Below are 22,061 nucleotides of genomic sequence, written 5' to 3' on the forward strand. Positions count from 1 at the left end.
TCTCAAGATGCTTCCCAAAGGACAGTGAAAAGAAAGCTGGAGAGAGCTGAGCTCTCTGACATGGTCTCCACCTGCCTTCCTTCTCTGTCAAATTCATTCACAAATATACATTCTTATAATTGCTATTTAACATTGATCATCCTTAATATTTATCATTATTTTCTTACAAATATATAGAATACAATTTGGGTCACTTTCTTGCCTCCGTCCCCCATGCCTCGTTCTTCTCCGTCTTCTATCCTCCTCTCCTTCCTCTTTTCTTCTTCCCCTCTCTTCCCTCCTCCTCCTCTCTTCTCCCCCTTCTTACCCTCTCTCCTACTCTTTAATTCCCCTCGCTTACTCCCCCTGCTTTACCCTTCCTTTCTTCCTTCCCCCTCCTCATCCTTCCTCCCTTCCGTTGTTGCTCCTGCTCATTTACTTTCTCTGATGGGTTCTCGGGGCGGCATTTCAGCCATCCCAACTTTATATTTTCATACCAATAGTTTTCTCTGTTATATTTTATTTCTAATAAGAATTGCTTGTTTGTTTATTGGATTTATCTGCCGCCCTTCTCCCAAAGAACTCAGGGCGGCGTACAACATTAAAAAAACACATATTACAAAAGTTAAAAAGGAAATTAGATAAGAGTATCCAAAAACAAACCCAATTAATATTAACAAAACATTTTAAAAATTAGATTAAAATTAACAATTAACTTAATCATTTTATTCTGTTCAGGCCAGGCCGGCTTGCTGGAAAAACCAACTTTTTAGGGCGTGTCAGAAGGATTATGCGAAGCTCCGGGGGCAGCTCTTTCCAGAGGGATGGCGCTCCCCCAGAGAAGGCTCTCCCCCTGGGGGTCACTGGCCGACACTGTCTGGCCGACGCACCCTGAGGAGGCCAACTCTGTGGGATCGCACTGGACGGAGGCTACCGGTGGCAGTAGGTGGTCTCGCAGGTACCCTGGGCCTAAGCCATGGAGCGCTTTAAAGGTCATAATTAGTACCTTGAATCGCACCCGGAAAACAAGCAGCAATCAGTGCAGGCCACCTAAAAGGGGCGTAACATGGGAGCACCTAGGTACCCCCATGATAACCCATGCGGCCGCATTCTGGACCAGCTGAAGCCTCCGGGTGCTCTTCAAGGGCAGCCCCATGTAGAGAGCGTTGCAGTAGTTCAGGCGAGAATTCCACTTGGGAGTCTCAAGTCCCTTGATGCCCGCCAGAGATCTAAGTCCAGTCCATCTTGAATTGTGTTGACTCTTTATCTCCCGCCTATCTGCTTTGAACCGTTAGTAGTTGAGATTCTTGCGGAGAGCGTTACCATGCCATATGCCTGTATTCATTTGAGCCGCCTTGGCCCCTGATTTCCTCTGCTTCGCACCTACCTTAAGGCCCAAGAAAAGTTTCCGACGTCCGTGTAATCTCTCCTTCCTTCCCTACCTAGCTGGAAGAGGAAGAGCAAGAGGATCAATTTGAACTTTCCGTGGGAGTGAGTGATCCCGAGAAAATTGGTGAGTCCCCGTGAAACGGGAAAAGTTTGACAGGAACGTGTAGGGTTAAACCCTGTTGGACGTGCAGCCGTTCACTAAATTCACTGTATCCACCTTCTGACTTCAGCATTGCTTTTTTTAATTAAAGTTTTTTTTTTATTTTCAAAACAAACACAACACATAAAATCTTCCTTTTTTACATACTGTAGAAAGTGTATCAGTTGGTTACAAAAAAATAGTTTGTCCCGAAAGCGACTGCCTGAGAAGGCTCCTGGGTTGGGGCTGAAAGTGGAAGCTGTGTGCTCCGTCCCATATTTGGGTAGACCAAATTGCCCTGATAGACTGGTCCCACCAGAAAAAAACACTTAATCTCTCCCCTGGTATAGCTGACAAAGTGAGGATAGCCTTTGGCTTAGAGGTTAATACCTAATATGTAAGTAGCCCAGGTTCGAATCCCAGAAAGTTATGGCTAGCTGATGAGAGCAAAATAGTCTCCCTTTGTTTCTTTGTTGATAAATATAAATTCAACACACAAAAAATAGTTTGTCACGAAAGCAACTGCCTGCGAAGGTCCCTGGATTGGGGTTGAAAGGTAAAAAAGGAAGCCGTATGCTCCCACTTAATCTCTCCCCTGGTATAGCCAACAAAGCGAGGAGAGCCTGTGGCTTAGAGGTTAATACATCTATCTAATATATGTAAGTAGCCCGTATTTGAATCCCAGAAAGGGTACGGCTAGCTGATGAGAGCTAAATAGTTTGGAACAGATCTGTACTAGTCCCCCTTTATTTCTTTGTCGGTAAGTACATAACGGATTAACAGAGTTGGAAGGACCTTATAGAGCTGGCAGCAGAGTTGGACAGGGAGGAGGTTGGGGAGGAGCATGGGCCAATCCTGGAGGCTGGGGAAGGCTCGGACGAGGCTCTGCGTCGGAGGCAGAGATAGAGCTGAGACCGTCTGGCAGTGATCAGGTGCCTACGGTTGCTAGACAGCAGTGAGGCAGAGGAACAGCTGGAGCCTGTTCCTAGTGTGCCCATGCGCAGAGATGCCAGAAGAAAAGAACAACTCAGAAATCAGGGTCGACTTGGGAGTAAAGTCACAGGTGGAAGGTGATTGGCCCCTCCCATAGGACATAAAAGAGGAGCGAAAGGGGAGTGGGCTTTTGCAGGAAACAATTCGTTCCTTCGGTCATTGGATTCGCTTCAGGAGTGTGAAGATCTGTCCGTGAATCTCAGAGACTCTGTGCCCGGCCTTTCCTTGCTCATTTGGACAATATTTACATGGCAGCTTTCCAAGCTAGATAAGGTCTGTAGTCATAAATACTCCTTTGAAAGACTGTCTACCAGGCTTTTGCTGAATGTGGGGAATTCACATTCGTTCAGTAAAGGGGTTTTGTTGGGACCCGGACTCTGCCTCGTGCTCTTTGGGGAAGCCTAGGTCAGAACACTCTCTGTATATTGTCCTTGAAGAGGCAGAAGCTGCAAAACCTGATTGCACTCGGTGCAACTTGCGGGGCAGCTGCATAAACAGGTATCTGCATAAACAGGTATCTGTGGATAGCAGGGTTATGTCAGGGAAACTCAGGGCTTGGGGAATATGCTCCTCTCTGCTTTAGGCTTGTGGCTGTCTCGAACGAAATCCATCTGCTCCAAAGGGATTGCTTGGCCAGCTCTCAACCCCCTTCCTCTTTCTGCATGCTCTGTGTGTGTGTGTGTGTGTGTGTGTTTTATTATTTTTTTTCTTCTTTCCTTCAGCTGCTTTAGTTGTCTAAACAGCCACTTCATTGTTCAGCAGGGGGCAGATGTGCAAAGTCTCCCTCCACCACAGGAATGCCACAAGCCCTTAATTGTTGCACCAGGCTGATATTTGTAGGAAGCGGAGCTCGGGGTGGCTCGGTATGATCTCCGTTTCACTGAAGCTCTGGATCGATCCACCAGTCGCTCGAAGTTCGGAGCCGCTTTTGTTTTATTTATATATATATATATTTTTAATGTCTGCTGAAGCAAGGAATGAGTTGCCCTTGCTCGGTTGGCCATGGTGGAAGATTGATAGAGGGAGAATTCGGCATTAGAGAATGCTCCTGTTTTGAAAGGAAGCGAGGTTTGGCGTCTAAATAAGATGGTTTTTCTACCCTGGGAAAGAATGGAGGGGGGGGGGAACTCAGTGGTGGGTTTCAAAAATTGTTCGAACCTACTCTGTGGGTGTGGCCTCCTTTGTGGGAGTGGCTTGCCACCCATATGACCGGATGGGTGTGGCTTGCCACCCATGTGACCGGATATGAAGATGCCGACGACACTTGTCAGAACCACCTTAAATTACCTCACACACAGCACTGGCATGCATAAGAATAGGATGTAAACTTGTTTTTTAAAAGGCATCTTTGGTTTGCGTTAAAACAACTTCAACACACGCAATGTTCTGATTGCACCACAAACGCAGTAGTCATCCTTACCTTTCACAGAGGCACTGAGTTTTATAAATAGGAGCATGATAGTGTAGAATAATCATATCCAAGGACCAGTGGTGGGTTTCAAAAAAGTTTGGAACCTCTTCTGTAGGTGTGGCCTGCTTTCCGGGTCCACTGGTGGAACCTCTTCTAACCGGTTCAGTAGATTTGACGAACTGGTTCTACCGAATAGGTGCGAACTGGTAGAAACCCACCTCTGGGGGGACTCTACTCCAGTGATGGCAAACTTTTTGGGTACTGAATGCCCCAACTGGAACATGCGCATGTGCTAGAGTGCCAGGAACCGAAGACCAGCTGGCTGGTTCGCATGCTCGTGCACGGCACCTAATCCTCATGCATGCTGGAGCGCCGGAAACCCATATTTGCCGTATTTTTCAGAGTGTAACTCTCACCTTTTTGCCTCAAAAAAGAGGGTCAAAATCTGGGTGCGTCTTATACACTGAATGCAGCATTTTTGGCCTACTGGAACCCCGTCCCCTTTGCAAAAATGGACGTGCAGAGGGTTTGGGAGGCTTGCAAAGTGCTCCTGAGGGCTAGGAAGGGCAAAACCAAGCAAAAAATGGACCCCCCAGACCCCAGGAACACTCTACAAGCCTCCCAAAGCCTCTGCATTCCCCCTCCCTTTTTTTTGCAAAAAAAAACCGAGGTGTGCAGAGGGTTTGGGAGGCCTGCAGAGTGCAAAAACTTTTTTTTAAAATTTATCTCTTCAAAATCATGGTTCGTTTTATACTCTGGTGCATCTTATACTCTGGTGCATCTTATAGTCCAAAAAATAGGGTAAGTTGAAGCGTTTTAGAAGTCCCAGGTTGTTAGCGGAAAAGATCGGCGGATTGTCCTTGACAATGGATTCCTCTGTGCTGACACGATGCCCATAGAGGAAGTACGTTAACCCCAAATTACTAATTGTCCTGGTTATTTACAGCTTGCTGAAGCTATCAGAGTCTCAATTTTCCTCTTTTTTGTTCCTGCAGGAGACGGAATGAATGCCTACGTCGCTTACAAAGTGTCCACCCAGGTACGCCAGCTCTTATTTCTTCTTCCCCGTTGCTGCCAAGGCATCAGGCCCACTTAAAAGAGTTTTCTAATCTTGGGAATTTCAAGGAGTGTGGCCTTCAACTCCCAGAATTCCACCGCCAGCATCCCCATCGATGAGAATCCTGGGAGTTGAAATCGACGCTCCTAGGAATCCCCACTGTCGGGGAAACATTATTTTAAGGATGAGGAATTTTTTTTTTTTTAATGACATGCTTGATGAAATGGAGGAAAGTTGGTTTTTTTTTTCTTGCTTTTTGTCTTGTAGGCTGAGTAATTATTTTATGCCCGTTTTCCCCTTTGAATTTAGATTTCTTTTTTGTTCTTCCAAAGTTAGCAATAGCATTTAGCAATAGACTTATATACCACTTTACAGTGCTTTACAGCCCTCTCTAAGAGTCAGTGGCTACTTTAGAATTGCACGAGGTGGAGAAAATGCAGGAGATGGTCTGATGGATAATGTGTGAACCTCCGAGACTTCAAATGATCCAAGGAATCGTGGGAGTCCGAGGTTGGAGAAGGGGAATGTGAGTAGAGAGGTTGGTGAGAAAATCCAGGGTGTCTCTCGCACCTTCAATTTCCAGCCAGTTCTTGCAGGATAATTCTCCATCTGAACTCCTGTCTCTCTTTAAAAACAGCAATTTTGATGGCCTCACGGTGGCACCAGGCGTTTAAACTCTGCCAGGCAACTTGTTTTTCTAAATGAACTTCTTCGTGCGCCACCTGTCCAAAAGGCTCCAAGCTGGGGTTCAGCTTTCCAGTCATTTCCTGGTCTCTCTGCGTGGGAAGCTCTGTGTGTTGAGGCTTTTGTCTCCAGGACTTGGTGGTGTTCAAAGCAGGAACTCTCTCGTCTTTTTTTTTTTCCCCCTTTTGAAAGGGGCTCAAGCAGGTTCTCCAAAGCCGCAGGTGGTTTCTGATCATCTCTTAGCAAAGCCACCCCAGGGATGGTGTGGAGGAACAGTTGGAACAATAACCTCATCTGTTCGTTTCCTCCTCCTCTTCCCTCTCTCTCTCTCTCCCTCCTCCTTGCCACAAACCCCACTCCCTTCTGGCACAGATAATGTTTCCTTGAAGGGTAACGAAACATCTGCACGAAAACAACCGAGCTTTGAGAGCACCAAGGATCCTATAGTCCTCCTTCTCTTCCTCCTCCTCCTTCCTTCTCCTCCTCCTCTCTCCTCCCTCCCTCCTCCTCCCTTCCTTCCTCTTTTTCTCCTCCTCCTTCCTTCTCTCCTCCTCTCTCCTCCCTTCTTCCTCCTCTTTTCTCCCTTCCTCTTCTCCTCCTCCTCCTTCCTTCTCTTCTCTCCCTCCTCCTCTCTCCTCCCTTCCTTCTTCTTCCTCCTCCTCTCATCTCCATTCCTCTCCTCCTCCTCCTTATTCCTTCTCCTCCTCTTCTCTCCTTCCTTCCTCCTCCTCCTCCTCTCTTCTCCCTCTTCTCCTTCCTTCTCTTCTCCCCCTCCTCCTCTCTCCTCCCTTCCTTCTTCCTCCTCCTCCTCTCATCTCCATTTCTCTTCTCCTCCTCCTCCTTCTCTTCTCTCCCTCTTCTCTCCTTCCTTCTTCCTCCTCCTCCTCTCTTCTCCCTCTTCTCCTCCTCCTCCTTCCTTCTCTTCTCTCCCTCCTCCTCTCTCCTCCCTTCCTTCTTCCTCCTCCTCCTCTCATCTCCATTTCTCTTTTCCTTCCTTCCTTCCTCCTCCTCTCATCTCCATTTCTCTTTTCCTTCCTTCTTCCTCCTCATCTCCATTCCTCTTCTCCCCCTCCTTATTCCTTCTCCTCCTCTTCTCTCCTTCCTTCTTCCTCCTCCTCCTCTCTTCTCCCTCTTCTCCTCCTCCTCCTTCCTTCTCTTCTCTCCCTCCTCCTCTCTCCTCCCTTCCTTCTTCCTCCTCCTCCTCTCATCTCCATTTCTCTTTTCCTCCTCCTCCTTCCTTCTCTCCCTCCTCCTCTCTTCTCCCTTCCTCCTTCCTCCTCCTCCTCCCATCTCCATTCCTCTCCTCCTCCTCCTTATTCCTTCTCCTCCTCCTCTCTCCTCCCCCTCCTCCCATTTGAATGGCGACTTTGGAAAGCCTCTGAGATGAAAGGCTTCCAGGACACATTATTTGGAGGGAATGTAGACAAAAGGGCCAGAAACACCCTGTTTCTTTCTTTCTTTCCTTTTTTAAGGTTGGGAGGCTTTGTTTTAATTCTTTTATTTTCCCACTAGCTCCTAAATGCCAGACAAGGAGAGTTTGCAGCTCTGGGGAAATAAAAAAAAAAATTCCCTGTAGAATAGGTGGCTTCAGCCTACCTATTTTGATGCCAAAAATGCAGAGATGGGGAGAGAGAGAGAGAGAGAGATAGGCAGGTGGGGCGAGTTTAACAAGAAGCAGTTGGCTCAGGTCTGGGAGGGACCAAACCTTTCCCATCCACATTTCAAAAGTTCCCCGGCGCATCTGATTCCAGTCCTTCCAACTGACCCCAGCTGTCCCTCAATTACGCCTTCCTTTGGTTGACCTGCCGTGTCTTGGCAGCGTGGTGGATAGCTTCGGTTTCCGATTTGTTGCCTTTTGCCAGCTGGCAAAAAAAAAACACCCCACCTTGTGCACCTTCCAAATATCCTCATAACTGGGTCAGCGTGTCCTCTCGGCCAGTTGCGTCAAAATCCTTTTCCGCGCTTCACGGCCAGCTACTTTTGAAACGGAGAGGAGACTGTCCCAAAAAAACCACTTATCCCACGATATGAATTGGCAAGCTTGCCGAAAGGGGAGCCACACGGTGCTTGGCTACACAAGAGCCTCTTTTATCCTGGTGGCGTTTGGTCTCTTCGGGAGTGCAGAAACTTCCTCCACTAGCATCGTTTTCCCTCTCTCCTTCTTTTTTTTTAAAAAAAAATTAAATGCATCAAGTTATACTTCGAGCCAGTCCTCTTCTCTCCAGCGAGTCTACTCCACGGGGTTCTGGGAAGGGGGGAAAGAGGCAGGAGGATTAGGGGCTTGCTACCTTGAGAGAGAGAGAGAGAGAGAGAATAAAAAACAGGGGACAGCAATATCATCATGCATTGCTTGTCAATAGCTGAGTTGCAGATTGTTGGGGTAGCAAGATGCTCTGTAAACCGCTTAGAGAGGGCTGTAAAGCAGTATATAAGTATTTGCTATTGCTAAATGGGAAGGAAGGAAGGAAGGAAGGAAGGAAGGAAGGAAGGAAGGAAGGAAGGGTCATGGTGGCGCAGTGGTTAGAATACAGTATTGTAAGCTCACTCTGCCCATTGCCAGGAGTTCGATCCTGACCAGCTGAAGGTTAACTCAACCTTCCATCCTTCTGAGTTGAGTAAAATGAGGATCCAGATTGCTGGGTGGCAAATATGCTGACTCTGTAAACCGCTTAGAGGGGGCTGTAAAGCACTGCTAAGTGGTATATAAGTCTAAGTGCTATTGCTACCTATCTTCCTCCCTTCCTAGTGGTTAGAATGCAGTATTGCAGGCTAACTGCCCACAACCAGAGGTTCAATTCTGACCGGCTCACGGTTGACTCAGCCTTCCATCCTCCTGGGGAGGGGGGGGTAAAATGAGGACCAAGATTGTTGGGGACAAGAGGCTGACATTATAAATCAGGGAGGGAGGGAGGGAAGGAAGGAAGAGCCGTGGTGGCACAGGGATTAGAATGCATTATTGCAAGCTCACTCTGCCCACTGCCAGGAGTTCGATCCTGACCAGCTCAAGGTTGAATCAGCCTTCCATCCGTTCCGAGGAAGGTAAAATGAGGACTCCGGATTGTTGGGGGGAAATACGCTGACTCTGTAAACCGCTTAGAGAGGGCTGTGAAGCACTGTGAAATGGTATAGAAGTCTAGATGCTATTCCTTCCTTCCTTGTGGTTAGAATGCAGTATTGCAGGCTAACTCTGCCAGCCAGAGGTTCAATCCTCAGCGGCTCAAGGTTGACTCAGCCTCCCATCCTTCCAGGGTGGGTCAAATGAGGACCCAGATTGTCAGGGGCAAGAGGCTGACTCTGTAAACTGCTTAGAGAGGGCTTTAAAAGCACTGTGAAGCGGGATACAAGTCCCAGGGCTATCGCTATCAAGCTTCCTGTTTGACTAACCGGATTCTTCCTTTGTCTCCCAGACTACTCTGCCAATGTTCAGGAACCAGCAGTTCTCCGTGAAGAGACGATTCAGTGACTTCCTGGGCCTGTACGAGAAGCTTCTGGAAAAACACGCCCAGCACGGGGTCATTGTTCCCCCTCCCCCTGAGAAGAGTTTAATCGGTGAGAATGCCAGCAACCAGTTTAATTGCCTCTCCCGAGTTCAAACCTAGCAAGTAGATCTTGTCTTAATAACCCTTCGTTGAGCGACGGTTCGAAGCTGCAAAGACATTGAAAAAAATGTCTTAGGTCTGTTTTCCATACAGTGTCCGCAATGGCCACAGGATCAAAACTTCAGGCGCTTGGCAACTGACTCACATTTATGACGGTTTCAGCGTCCCATTGGGTCACGGGATCCCGTTTTGCGACCTACTGAGAAACAGTCAATGTTGAAGCCAGATTCACTCGCGCTCCGGGTTTTACTAACTTAACGACTGCAGGGGGCTCACTTAACAACTGTGGCAAGAAAGGTCATAAAGCGGGCGAAACTTAGCAACTGCCTTGCTTAACAATGGAAACGAGGGCTCAGTTATGGTCGTAGGTCAAGGACCACCTGTATAGTGGCCTAGCTTCACATGTTACTGAATACCGGAGTAACTTGGGGATTACTAGTGCTGAGATGAGACCTGTGGGCCTTGGAAACTCATCTGTCTGGAGGGAAACTCTGAAAGGCGATGTCTAAATCAGGGCTCTCCAACCTTGGCAACTTTAAGGTTTGTGGACTTCAACTCCCAGAGTTCCTCAGCCAGCTCTGCTTTAAGGCTTGTGGACTTCAACTCCCAGAGTTCCTCAGCTGCCAGCTTTGCTTTAAGGCTTGTGGACTTCAACTCCCAGAGTTCCTCGGCCAGCTCTGCTTTAAGGCTTGTGGACTTCAACTCCCAGAGTTCCTCAGCCAGCTCTGCTTTAAGGCTTGTGGACTTCAACTCCCAGAGTTCCTCGGCCAGCTCTGCTTGAAGGCTTGTGGACTTCAATTCCCAGAGTTCCTCAGCCAGCTCTGCTTTAAGGCTTATGGACTTCAACTCCCAGAGTTCCTCGGCCAGCTTTGCTTTAAGGCTTGTGGACTTCAACTCCCAGAGTTCCTCAGCCAGCTCTGCTTTAAGGCTTGTGGACTTCAACTCCCAGAGTTCCTCGGCCAGCTCTGCTTTAAGGCTTGTGGACTTCAACTCCCAGAGTTCCTCAGCCAGCTCTGCTTTAAGGCTTGTGGACTTCAACTCCCAGAGTTCCTCAGCCAGCTCTGCTTTAAGGCTTGTGGACTTCAACTCCCAGAGTTCCTCGGCCAGCTCTGCTTTAAGGCTTGTGGACTTCAACTCCCAGAGTTCCTCGGCTAGCTAAAGTTGAAGTCCACAAGTTTTAAAGTTGCCAAGGTTGGAGACCACTGATCTAAATTAAACGCCTGGTATATGCCATGCAGCTAACTCTGGTCCTTGTTTTTCTTTTCTTTTTTTTCCTCTTGTCCCAGGGATGACCAAAGTCAAAGTTGGAAAAGAAGACTCTTCCTCCACAGAATTCTTAGAGAAACGAAGAGCTGCCTTAGAAAGGTTGGGAGTTTGCGTCCCTCGTTGGCGGGTGTTGCAACCACAAGTTGGTGCAGTTGGTTTGTTACTCTGGGTAGGGAAATTTGCCTTGTTAGGAAGAACTCTCTGGGCTCACACAACTTGCTGATCCAACGCATCTCAAACGCCCCCAGATATTTCCTGTTGATGGCCTTCAGGGATATCAACCTGTGAAGGACGTCACTGGCGTTTCAACCCGTCGGGGAGTGAATCGCAGGAGAATGCGTCCTTCCAAAATTCTTCGGAGATGCGTTCCGTAGGGCTGTTCCCGGGAGCAGTCAATGGAAATTATTCTCTGGAACCTGGCCTACGGGTTCCTGAAATCTGATTGTTTTGTCTGGAATGGACTCCAGGAGAAACTCTTGTCTGAGCAAATTCATCCGGGTGAATTTCCTCTTCTAATCTCCTCCAAATACGGAAGTGAGAAGGGGAACCCCAGTTGAGTTCTTCCTATTTTTCTTTTCATAATTCCAGTTTCGATGGAGGCAGAACACCTCCCTTAAGGATAGCTCAGTTCCACAACAGCCATCCTGTTTTCAAGCCACCATAAATGGCTTTCGCCATTTCCTCTACCCAAAATGTCTATGGATTTTCCAGTCCATTCTGGCATTCCTTGGTAGTCGGTCCATCCCAAGTCAGTATATTTTAGAATCAGTATATTCCCCCCCCCCCAACAATTTGGGTCCTTTTACTCACCTTGGAAGGATGGAAGGCTGAGTCAACCTTCACCTGGTCAGGATCGAACTCCCGGCAGTGAGCAGAGTGAGCTTGCAATAATGCATTCTAACCACTGCGCCACCATGGCCCTTCCTTCCTCCCCATTTAGCAATAGCAAATACTTATATCCTGCTTTACAGCCCTCTTTAAGCAGTTTACAGAGTCAGCCTCTTGCCCCCAATTTAGCTTTCTAGTCTGTAACAAGCCAGGAATCATCCAGTGAATTCCACAGTGCAAACTTGAATCTCCTCATCTTGTTCTGGTGATTTGTACCCCATGTTTTGTTCAAAAGAGCAAGGAGGCGTACCCAAAGAATGTATCCGTGTGTTTCTCAACCTTGGCAAGGTTAAGATGGGTGGACATCAACTCCCAGAATTCCCCAGGGAACACAGGTGGCTGGGGAATTCTAGGAGTTGACATCCATTCAATCTTAAACTTGCTAAGGTTGAGAAATATTGGTGTACATAGAGTGAGAGCAGATAGACTAGTGTGGTGGCCTAGAGGGTAGAGCTTTCGCCTCCCAGTCAGGAGGTTGTGAGTTCGATCCTAGGCAGAGGCAGATATTTCTCTGTCTGGGCACAATGAGAATATATCTGCCGAGTTATAACTCCGCATTGGTGACAGGGAGGGCAACTGACCAGTAAACACTAAGCTCCATTTAGTTGCCCAGACTCCGTCCCGCGAGGGATTATGGAGTCGCTTAAAAGAAGATGATATAGTGAGCAGGTGTGGGGGCATATTGTAGCACCAATTGGACTGGGTGTGCGCCAATACAACCCTTCATAATTCATCCACACCTGAAGGCAGGGGGGGGGCAGATTTGTTTATATTTGTTTTGTTTTATCAAGAAAATAAAATGCAAAGCAAAAACACACATCCAACGCTAGCAACAAAAGAAGGGGAAATGGTGTACAAAAAGGGGGGGGGGCAGAAATGACCCAAATATCAAATAAATCTAACATTGAGCATGACAAATCCACTCCAGATGGACACCGGGAGGAGGGGAGAAAACCAGAAATTTTCCTCTATATGATGGGTTTACAAAAGCTGGTTATAAGCTTTCCTATTCTTATTTAATAAGAATACTATCATCTTCGTCATTTCACGACTCCATAATCCCTGGTGAGGTGGAGTCTGGGCTACCGAATGGAGGTAGCCGAATGTTTTAATGGCCGGATTCCTTTCCTGTTGCCAGTGCGGAGTTTTGTTCAGATACATCCCCATTGTGCCCAGAGAGAAAATATCTGCCTCTACCTAGGATTGAACTCACAGGCTCCTGACTGCGAGGCGAGAGCTTCGCCTCTAGGCCCCTGCACCAGTCCATTTAATAATGCTATATTGAATTAATATTCCCAGAGGAGAGGATCTGTTTGATGAATCGACCCAACACCTAATCATGATATGTAGGGAGGGGGCAGAGCTGATCGTGAACCAACCATTAAAGTTACGGTGTCTTAGTTATCCTCCCCATCCCTGCCCCTGTATTGATTGGCGGCTGTGCCCGTGATCATGCCTCCTCTAATCCACGGATGGGATGGTGTCGGCCTACAAGCCAGCCTTGCAAATTCTCTTTTAAAAGGAGGGATGATTCTTCGCGGAGTTAAAACGGAACTTCTGCATTCCAATCCCACAGATACATTCAAAGAACCATAAGCCACCCCACCATGCTGCAGGACCCAGATGTCCGGGAATTCTTGGAGAAGGATGAGGTGGGTTTGATGCCATAACCGGGGTCTGTGCTTTTATGGCCTGAGCAAGCAGCTCCTAATCTTTTGGGCACCAGGAACTGACTGTGTGGAGATGATGTGGGCCTGCCAGTGACCAGCAGAGCTGGCGGCAGATTCGGACAGTGAGGAGGTTGGGGAGGAACATGGGCCGGTCGTGGAGTCTGGGGAAGGCTCTGAGGAGGGCTCCGTGTCGGAGGCAGAGAGGGGGCCAGGGCCGTATGCCAGTTATCAGCTGCCTTCAGAGTCAGACGTCAGTGAGGCAGATGAACAGCTGGAGCCTGTTCCCAGTGTGCGCATGCGCAGAGTTGCCAGACAAAGGGAACAGTTAAAGAACAGGGGTTGACTTGGGAGTAAGGCCACAGGTGGACGATGAAGGGCCCCTCCCAGAGGGAATAAACGAGGAGCAAAAGGGGAGTGGAGTTTGCAGGAGACAATTACTTCGCTTAATTAGTGTGAAGATTTGTTCGTGACTCTCAGAGATTCCTTCCCAAGTATTGTCTTGTACCAGCGTTGCGTTCGGAAGGCATCGGCCTGGCAGCTCTCCAAGCCTGATAAGGTCTGTGCTTGTAAATCCACCCTTGAAAGACTGTTTGCCGGGGCTTTGCTGGATGCGAATGAGAGGAATTCACAGAAGCTTCATAAAAAAGGGGTTTTGTCAGGACAAGGAATCTGCTTCGTGGTTTTGGGAAGCCTACGTCAGAACAGGAGATTGGTTTTTCCCGAGGACTAGAAGAGGGGTGCTTTGGTGTTTTGTGCTGCCCAGTTTCTGACCTGCTGCGGACCGGTGCCGGTTCACCGACCGGGAGTTGTCGGGGACCTTGGCATGGGGTCCATCTTGGAGAAATTGGCCCGCAGTTGTGGTTTCCGCTGCGCTTGAGCTCCCTGGCCCTGTTTTCAGGAACAGACGGCTCAGCGAAAGGCGAGAGAGGGGTGTGTGAAGTGGAAAGCCATGTCAGCGGCTTTCAGAACAAGCCAGCCGTGAGGAAAGAGTGACGCAGGTCGGCTGGATCAAGGACTGTCGGACGGCCTCTGCTGATTCAGCCGGTTCTGCTTCGTTCCTTTCTGCTGAACCGCGTTCAAGTGTTAGGCCGTGGGTGATGGGGATTGTGACACGGTGGTGGGAGACGGCTCCTCTCCTGCCCAGACCCACAGTTCAAATTCTCTGCTTTACAGAGAGAGGTTGCTTGAGAAGGGCTGGCATGAGAAAACCTGGCCTTTTTCTCCCTCCCACCTATAACTTAAATATATCTACTACTCCTTCCTCCTCCTCTTTTCCCCATAACAACAACCCTTTAGCAGTTTTACTGAGTACTCCTGGGGGTTGGGGAGGGCAAAAATGAGCGAAAAACGGGCTCACATTCTCGCTCATTTTTGCGCCCGAGCCCCCAGGAGCTCTCTATAAAAGCTATGCATGCCTCTTTTTTTGACAAAAGAACAGGCCGTTTTGGGGGTTCCACCACAAAACCGCGGACGACAAAATCGCGGTCGACGAAAGCGCGTATGTGACGTCATCACAGCGCGACGAAAAAGATCGAAAAATGTAAAAATAAAGCGAAAACCTTACCCTAACCCCCCAAACCTAACCCTAAACCTAACCCTAAACCTAACCCTTAACCTAACCCTTAACCTAACGAAAAACCTAACGCTAACCCTTAACCTAACGCTAAACGTAACACTAACGCTCTAAACCTAACCCTAACCCTTAACCTAACGCTTACCTTTATGTGAATCGTCTTGCTGTAATTTAATTTTTATTTCAATTTTTCGATCTTTTTCGTCGCGTTGTGATGACGTCACATACGCGATTTCGTCGACCGCGCTTTTGTGGAACGCGGTTTTGGGGAGGTGTGCAGAGTGCAAAAAGCTTTTTTGAAAAATTTGTCTCTTCAAAATCGCGTGCCTTATATGCTGAAAAATACGGTAATTTACTATATACGCACACTGGTTGATTTTCCTTCCCGACTTCTTTTTCAGCTGCCACGTGCTTTTGGCACGCAAACCTTGAGTGGAGCCGGGCTCCTGAAGATGTTCAACAGGGCGACGGATGCAGTCAGCAAAATGACCATCAAGATGAACGAATCGGACATTGTAAGCCGCTGGGCCTTTCTTGATACGTTATGAAACCATTCTGTTATCTTGCGTCCCTGAACTGGGTTGCCTGGGATTGTCTGAATCCCCGTTCTCTTCCTACGATGACCTGTTGGGGGGGGGGTTCGTTCTCTGCCCCCTCTCTCTCCTTTCTAGTGGTTTGAAGAGAAGCTCCAGGAGGTGGAATGCGAGGAGCAACGTCTGCGGAAGCTACACACAGTTCTCGAGATGCTCGTCACTCACAGAAAAGGTATCCCCGAAGACGAAGTGGGAGTTGCATAACTGTAGGGGGGGGGAGTCACCTTCCAGCTTTACAAAAACTCAAGATTTGCATCTGGGACCTTGAGCTGAGTACAGGTTGAGCCCTCAGGTTAACAATGTCCGACTTAAAGACGAAAGCACGTCACGTCACGAGTCCTATCATTTAGGGATTGTCATCTGGTGTGACCAGGAAGGAAGGAAGGGCCTTCTTGGTGGTGGTCCCTTTGGCACTGTGGTTAAAATATGCGGTACTGCAGGTTAATTCAGCTCACTGCCAGAAGTTCGATCCTGACCGGCTCAAGGTTGACTCGGCCTTCCATCTTTCCGAGGTCGGTAAAAGGACGACCCAGATTGTTGGGGGGCAATAGGCTGACTCTGTAAACCGCTTAGAGAGGGCTGTAAAACACTGTGAAGCGGTATATAAGTCTTAAGTGCTATTTCCTTCCTCCCTCCCTTCCTTACTTCTCAGTGGTTAGAAGGCTTGGAGGCTAACTCTGCCCACAACTAAGAGTTTGATCCTGATTGACTCAAGGTTGACCTTGAGCCTTCCATCTTTCTGAGGTCGGTAAAAGCCTTCCATCTTTCTGAGGTCGGTAAAATGAGGACCCAGATCGTTGGGGGCAAATATGCTGACTCTGTAAACTGCTTAGGGCTGTAAAAACACTGTGAAGCGGTATAATAAGTCTTCAGAGCTATTACTGTTACCGTATAAACCATCATTCCTCTCTCTGATATGGTTCCTCCCACTTCCCCATTACTTTTCTAAAAGGCCCTAAAAATGTGATTTAGTCAGCGGGCTTGGGAACCCTGAATGGATCAGAGCCAATCAAATGGCTGGTTTTATTACGTTGTTGCTGCCATAAAGAGTGGGATGTTTTGGGGTTTTTTAATGCTTTTTATTATAAGGTAACTTTTTTAAAAAAAATGTTTGCCACTGGTGTCATTTAGATGTTAGTTGGGTGGCTATATAAATTCAATTAATTAATCATATATATATCAAAGGGTGTGAGTGTGTGTGTGTGTGTTCCAGCATAACTCTGGAATGCCTCGAGCAATTTCAACCAAACTTGGTACACAGATTTACTCTCTGGAAAAAACTCTGTGGGGGTAAGACACCCCTAATACCTCTCAGGGTGTGTGTTCTGTTAAGATACAGCCTGTTGTGCCTCTCAATGGCTTCTCCCGTACTGCCGTAAAATGGCTTCTACTGTACAGCACAGTGGAGTTGACATGGTAGCGGCTTCACAGTACTCCCCAAAGGGGGCTCCCTCTAGTAAGGGGGAAAATCCAACATTAGAAATCACGTTTGGTCCGCACATTTTCCCCCTATAAATAAATAAATACCTGGGCAATGCCAGGTTATCAAGCTAGTAGATAAATAAAATCCCGGGTTTACTTTATAAAGACGGGGAAGACGGGGGAACTCGGCTCTTAATTGCCAGCAACCTTAGCTGGAGAATGAACAGCGACTGATTTGGAGGTTCCAACGTTCAGATTTGGTGGCGTTTCTCATCTGGCATCTTACATCTCCTCCTCACGATGTTGTGTCCTTGGAGAGTCCTTTTTTTTCCTGCTGGATTTCCGTGTCGCTGGCAGGGAAGTGCCAATCTTCTCACGCTCCCCTTTTTTCCGCCCTCCAGAACTGTCGCTGAATACCTCTCAGTTTGCCAAGAGCCTGGCCATGCTGGGCAGCTCGGAGGACAACACGGCCTTGTCTCGGGCCCTTTCCCAGCTGGCCGAGGTGGAAGAGAAGATCGAGCAGCTGCACCAGGAACAGGCCAACAGCGACTTCTTTCTCCTGGCGGAACTGCTGAGCGACTACATCCGTCTCCTGGCCGCTGTGAGGGTAAGGGCTGCTGGGGTCTCGCCGAAGGCAGGGATGCAGGGGTGGGGCTGCTGGGGGTTTTGCAGGGGTTCGAGAGAACCTCTAGCTAAGATTCTGTGCAGTTCGGAGAAGCTCCAAATCCCACTTCTGGCTGGCCCCGCCCGTCCCTCCCAGGAGTCCCCACACAGCCCATTTTGCATGCAGGTGCCATATTTTTCGGAGTATAAGATGTACTTTTTTTCCTCAGAAAAGAAGGTGAAAACCTGGGTGAAAATCTGGGTGTGTCTTATACACTGAATACAGCATTTTTTTGCATCCCGAAACCTCACCCCCTTCACCAGAGCTCCTCAGCCATTGTGGTGGGTGGGGGCTATGCCACTGTAGTGAAATTCATTTTTTGAAGGTTGACTCAGCCTCCCATCCTTCCGAGGTGGGTCAGATGAAGACCCAGATTGTTGGGGGCCAGAGGCTGACTCTGTAAACCGTTTAGAGAGGGCTGTAAAGCAGTATTAAACTCTTAAGTGCTATTGCTATTTGCCCTGGACTTTGTCACTGGTGTGAGCTCAGTTCCCCATGGATGATCAGAGGCTTCCAGCAATGAATTTCTCTCTCCCTCCAGGGTGCCTTTGACCAGAGAATGAAGGCTTGGCAGCGTTGGCAAGATGCCCAGGTCACGCTGCAGAAGAAACGGGAAACTGAGGCCAGGCTTCTATGGGCCAACAAGCCCGACAAACTTCAGCAAGCCAAAGAGGAGATCTCAGAGGTGAGAGAGAGGCCTCTACAGAGCATGCCCAGCGCGGTTCTCTTAAAGACTTGAACCAAACTTTTTTTTAAGGGTACACTCCCCTCTCTCCCCAACTTAATTTTGCTTCTGCTGATGACCCAACACTGTGTTGTATTGTTTAACCAGTTTTTTTTTAAATATTTCTATTTATTTTTTGTTTCTTCAGTGGGAATCTCGCGTGACACAGTACGAAAGGGAGTTTGAACGGCTCTCTGCCATCCTCCGGAAAGAGGTCTTACGGTTTGAGGTAAGTTGTTATTAGTGGCGAAGTCGTGTCCGACCCATCGCGACCCCATGGACAACGTTCCCCCGGGCCTTCCTGTCCTCTGCCATCCTCTGGAGTCCATTGAAGCTCATACCTGCTGCTTCGGTGACTCCATCCAGCCACCTCATTCTCTGCCATTCCCTTCTTCTTCTTCTGCCCTCCATCGTTCCCAGCATGAGGCTCTTCTCCAGGGAGTCTTTCCTTCTCATTAGGTGGCCAAAGTATTTGAGTTTCAGAAGATGATAGATACATACATACATAGATAGATACAGTAGGTAGGTAGATAGATCCTGTGACTCCATCCAGCCACCTCATTCTCTGCTGCCCCCTTCTTCTTTTGCCCTCCATCGTTCCCAGCATGAGGCTCTTCTCCAGGGAGTCCTTCCTTCTCATTAGGTGGCCAAAGTCTTTGAGTTTCCTCTTCAGGATCTGGCCTTCTAAAGAGCAGTCAGGGCTGATCTCCTCTAGGACTGACCGGTTGGATGGCCTTGCAGTCCAAGGGACTCAATGCAGGAGTCTTCTCCAGCACCAGAGTTCAAAGGCCTCCATTCTTTGGCGTCCAGCCTTCCTTATGGTTCAACTTTCACAGCCATCCATTGCAACTGGGAAAACCATAGCCATGACTATATGCACTTCTATTGGCAGGGTGATGATGTCTCTGCATTTTATGCTGTCTAGATTTGCCATAGTTTTCCTCCCCAGGAGCAAACCTCTTTTAATTTCTTGAGGTAGGTAGGATGAGTCTTTCAGCACAGCAAAACCCCTTCCAGTTTCACAGTGGCCAAAGAAGCAGAACTAACGTAAGGAAATGTCTGCCTCCCACTCCCCCCACCCGCCACCCCCTCAAAGATTCACTTCCCTGATTAAGGGAACCTCGGATTCCATTCTTTCTCAGCTGTCTCGGTCCCAGGAAGAAGAAGGAGACTTCAGATGTCATTTAACTATCAATCGGGGCGGGGGGGGGGCTGCTTATTTCACATTTAAAGGATGCAGGTCAGCCGGTCACAGCGACGGTTTTAACTTTTGATATCCCCCATGTCCTACATGTCCTGCATTAGCTCAGTGGCTAAGACACTGAGCTTATATGTAAATGTGTTTTATTTTCCATTTTTATTTTCGTACAGCCACACATATACTGTACAGAACCGGGGCCATATAACATTAAGCAATAAACACAGCCATTCCTCTTGTCAATAATACCCCCCAAAATAGAAACCCAATGTACCTCTTCGACCCTCCTTACACCCTTTCTTTCGCCCCCCTCCAACTTTCCATCTTCCCACCATCCTTCCCCTCTACCCTACTTCCCCTCCCCCTCTACCACACCTCTCTCCCAATACACTTTCTCCCTTCCTTCTCACCCTCCCTCCAATCCTCTCTCCCACCCTCTCTACCCCTCTTTCTTCTATCCCTCTACTCCTCCCTTCGGTGTATTTCTACTATCTATTAATATATTCAGCTTGTCCTATTTTTACACTGGAATTAAAGAGCAACAGTGTACAAGTGCAATCGTGTTACTTTAAAATCTAGCACATACTATATATCCCCCCTCCCCCCTAAGACCCCACCTCCCTTCCCCCCCCCTTGTTGATCAGAAAGGACGGCGGTTCGAATCCCTAGCGCCGCGTAACAGGGTGAGCTTGTCCCAGCTTCTGCCAACCTGGCAGTTCGAAAGCACCTAAAATGCAAGTAGAAAAATAGGAACCCCCTTTGGTGGGAAGGTAACAACGTTCCGTGCGCCTTCAGCATTGAGTTATGCGGGCCACGTGACCATGGAGACGTCTTCGGACAGTGCTAGTTCTTTGGCTTTGAAATGGAGATGAGCAGTGCCCCCTAGAGTCGGGAACGACTAGCACATATGTGCAAGGGGAACCTTTACCTTTAAGCCCTACATGAAACTTAAAAGTTCAGTTGCACTTTTCCAGAACATTGCGTAAGCTGGTCATTGTGTAAAAAAAATTGTTTTAACTTGAGATGTTGGGATCCATTACCAGGAGCTGTGTATAGGGCAGTTATGGCTGCCTGAAAACACAGGCCCAGGGATGGATGCTACCATGATACGCACAACATCCCTTTTAGTAATATGTAAAGCTTTCCTTTTAATTAGCGTGCTCCTCTGTACCAGCCTTTAGCATCTGGCATGTATCAATTAGCAAGCACTTCAAACGGACACAGGAATGCGAGCTGCTTGCTTCTTCCCCGACTTCCCCTCCCCCCACCTCTCATCTACCCCTCCTCTCCTGCCCAGAAACGAAGTTTTTGCCATGCTGCAATATTATTATTGGACTTAGCTAATCATGTGCCTTTTGATGTAATCGTATACACCTTTTCTTTGTTTGGAACTAATAAAAGAGCCCCCCCCCCCCCCCCCGAGCATTGCTCTGGGCCAAGCCTCATCCCAAGAAAGCAATTGTCCGGTGTCTTTCTTCTCATTCGGCTAAAGCATGAGCAGCCCATCAGAAGTGTGAAAAAGCCGCATTGAGAGACATGGAATTAATTGCCGACTCAAAAAAATAAATAAATTGTCAAGCCAAATCCCATTCCTTGGATCCTTTCTGAAGGGTTTGCAGCATCCTCTACCGCAGAAGATAACAACGTGCGTCTGTGGTTTTGTTTTTCAACTTCTTCCTTTACAGAAAGAAAAAACGAAAGATTTCCGGACACATGTGACCAAATACCTGGAGACGTTGCTCCATTCACAGCAGCAGGTGAGAGAGAGACGCCCCCGTGCATCCCCTTGGCACATGCCACACCCAGAATTGATTTCATGCGCTGGGCTTATAAATAAATACGGCACCTCCTACGTTGCAGCCTTCGGTCCCCTGCAAATGGTACACAGTTAGGTGAACATTAGAAAGTCCCCCAGCCAGGTTTCATGTCTAAGACAGAACTAGAACTCACTGTCTCCTGGTGTTTGGCCCACCCAAACTGGCTTTCCTGGCTAAGGTGGGACTAGAACTCACCGTCTCCTGGCGACTGGCCCAAAGTCCCCCAGCCAGCTTTCACGCCCGAGGTTGGACTAGAACTCACCGTCTCCTATTTTCAGCCCGGTGCCTTCACCACTTCCATGGATTGCCAGGAGGCTGGTGATCAATGAGGGAAGGGGGGATCCCAGGAATCTTTCCGGTGAGCAGCTGGGGAATGGCTCTCTGACCGTCCCCCTTTTTCTTTCTCCCCCCAAAGCTGGTGAAATACTGGGACGCCTTCCTTCCGGAAGCGAAGGCCATCTCCTAAGTCGCCTTCAAGTTCAACTGGACTGCCTTGATGACTTAATACCTCCACAGAGCTCTCCTTCGACCAAGGAGCCGTTTCCCCAGCTAGTAACTCTTCTAACTGTATATTACTATTGGTATTATTTTTGCCATTTAGATTCATATATAAATATATATAAACACAAACACACAAACACACACACATATATATATTTTCCTATTGCAAAGAGAGACTCGCTTCCCGCTTGCAAGCCCAGGAGTAGGGCAGCGCAGGCGCAGGAAAGGGCGCACGGTTTTCGGACTTTGGTGGCGCAACCACAGCAAGTGAAATAAAACTTAAAATCAGGGCAGTGTCTCTTTTGTGTGTCTCTTTGTATGTGCGTGTCAGTGGTGGGTTTCAAAAAATGTTTGAACCTACTCTGTGGGTGTGGCCTCCTTTGTGGGAGTGGCTTGCTGGCCATGTGACCTGGTGGGAGTGGCTTGCCGGCCAGGTGTTTTCTTTCTTTCTCTCTCTCTCTCTCTCTTTCCTTCCTTTTGTCTCTCTGTCCCTT

General features: G+C 48.2%; 1 protein-coding gene across 1 annotated transcript in view; it reads left to right on the forward strand.

Moving 5' to 3' along the window:
• LOC116519154 (sorting nexin-1-like) overlaps positions 1-21,857 on the forward strand; it is a 31,002-nt gene extending 9,145 nt beyond the window's left edge. Inside the window, exons 4-15 of the mRNA XM_032232875.1 lie at positions 1,426-1,492; positions 4,907-4,950; positions 9,060-9,201; positions 10,538-10,616; positions 12,982-13,057; positions 15,050-15,163; positions 15,320-15,413; positions 17,065-17,270; positions 17,869-18,012; positions 18,200-18,280; positions 20,935-21,006; positions 21,482-21,857. Of these exons, the coding sequence (XP_032088766.1) occupies positions 1,426-1,492; positions 4,907-4,950; positions 9,060-9,201; positions 10,538-10,616; positions 12,982-13,057; positions 15,050-15,163; positions 15,320-15,413; positions 17,065-17,270; positions 17,869-18,012; positions 18,200-18,280; positions 20,935-21,006; positions 21,482-21,532 (1,170 nt within the window). The 3' untranslated portion in view covers positions 21,533-21,857. The remainder of the gene's footprint in view (positions 1-1,425; positions 1,493-4,906; positions 4,951-9,059; positions 9,202-10,537; positions 10,617-12,981; positions 13,058-15,049; positions 15,164-15,319; positions 15,414-17,064; positions 17,271-17,868; positions 18,013-18,199; positions 18,281-20,934; positions 21,007-21,481) is intronic.
• Positions 21,858-22,061: the final 204 nt, after the last annotated feature.

Source organism: Thamnophis elegans, chromosome 16, assembly GCF_009769535.1.
Source record: "Thamnophis elegans isolate rThaEle1 chromosome 16, rThaEle1.pri, whole genome shotgun sequence".
Taxonomy (NCBI): domain Eukaryota; kingdom Metazoa; phylum Chordata; class Lepidosauria; order Squamata; family Colubridae; genus Thamnophis; species Thamnophis elegans.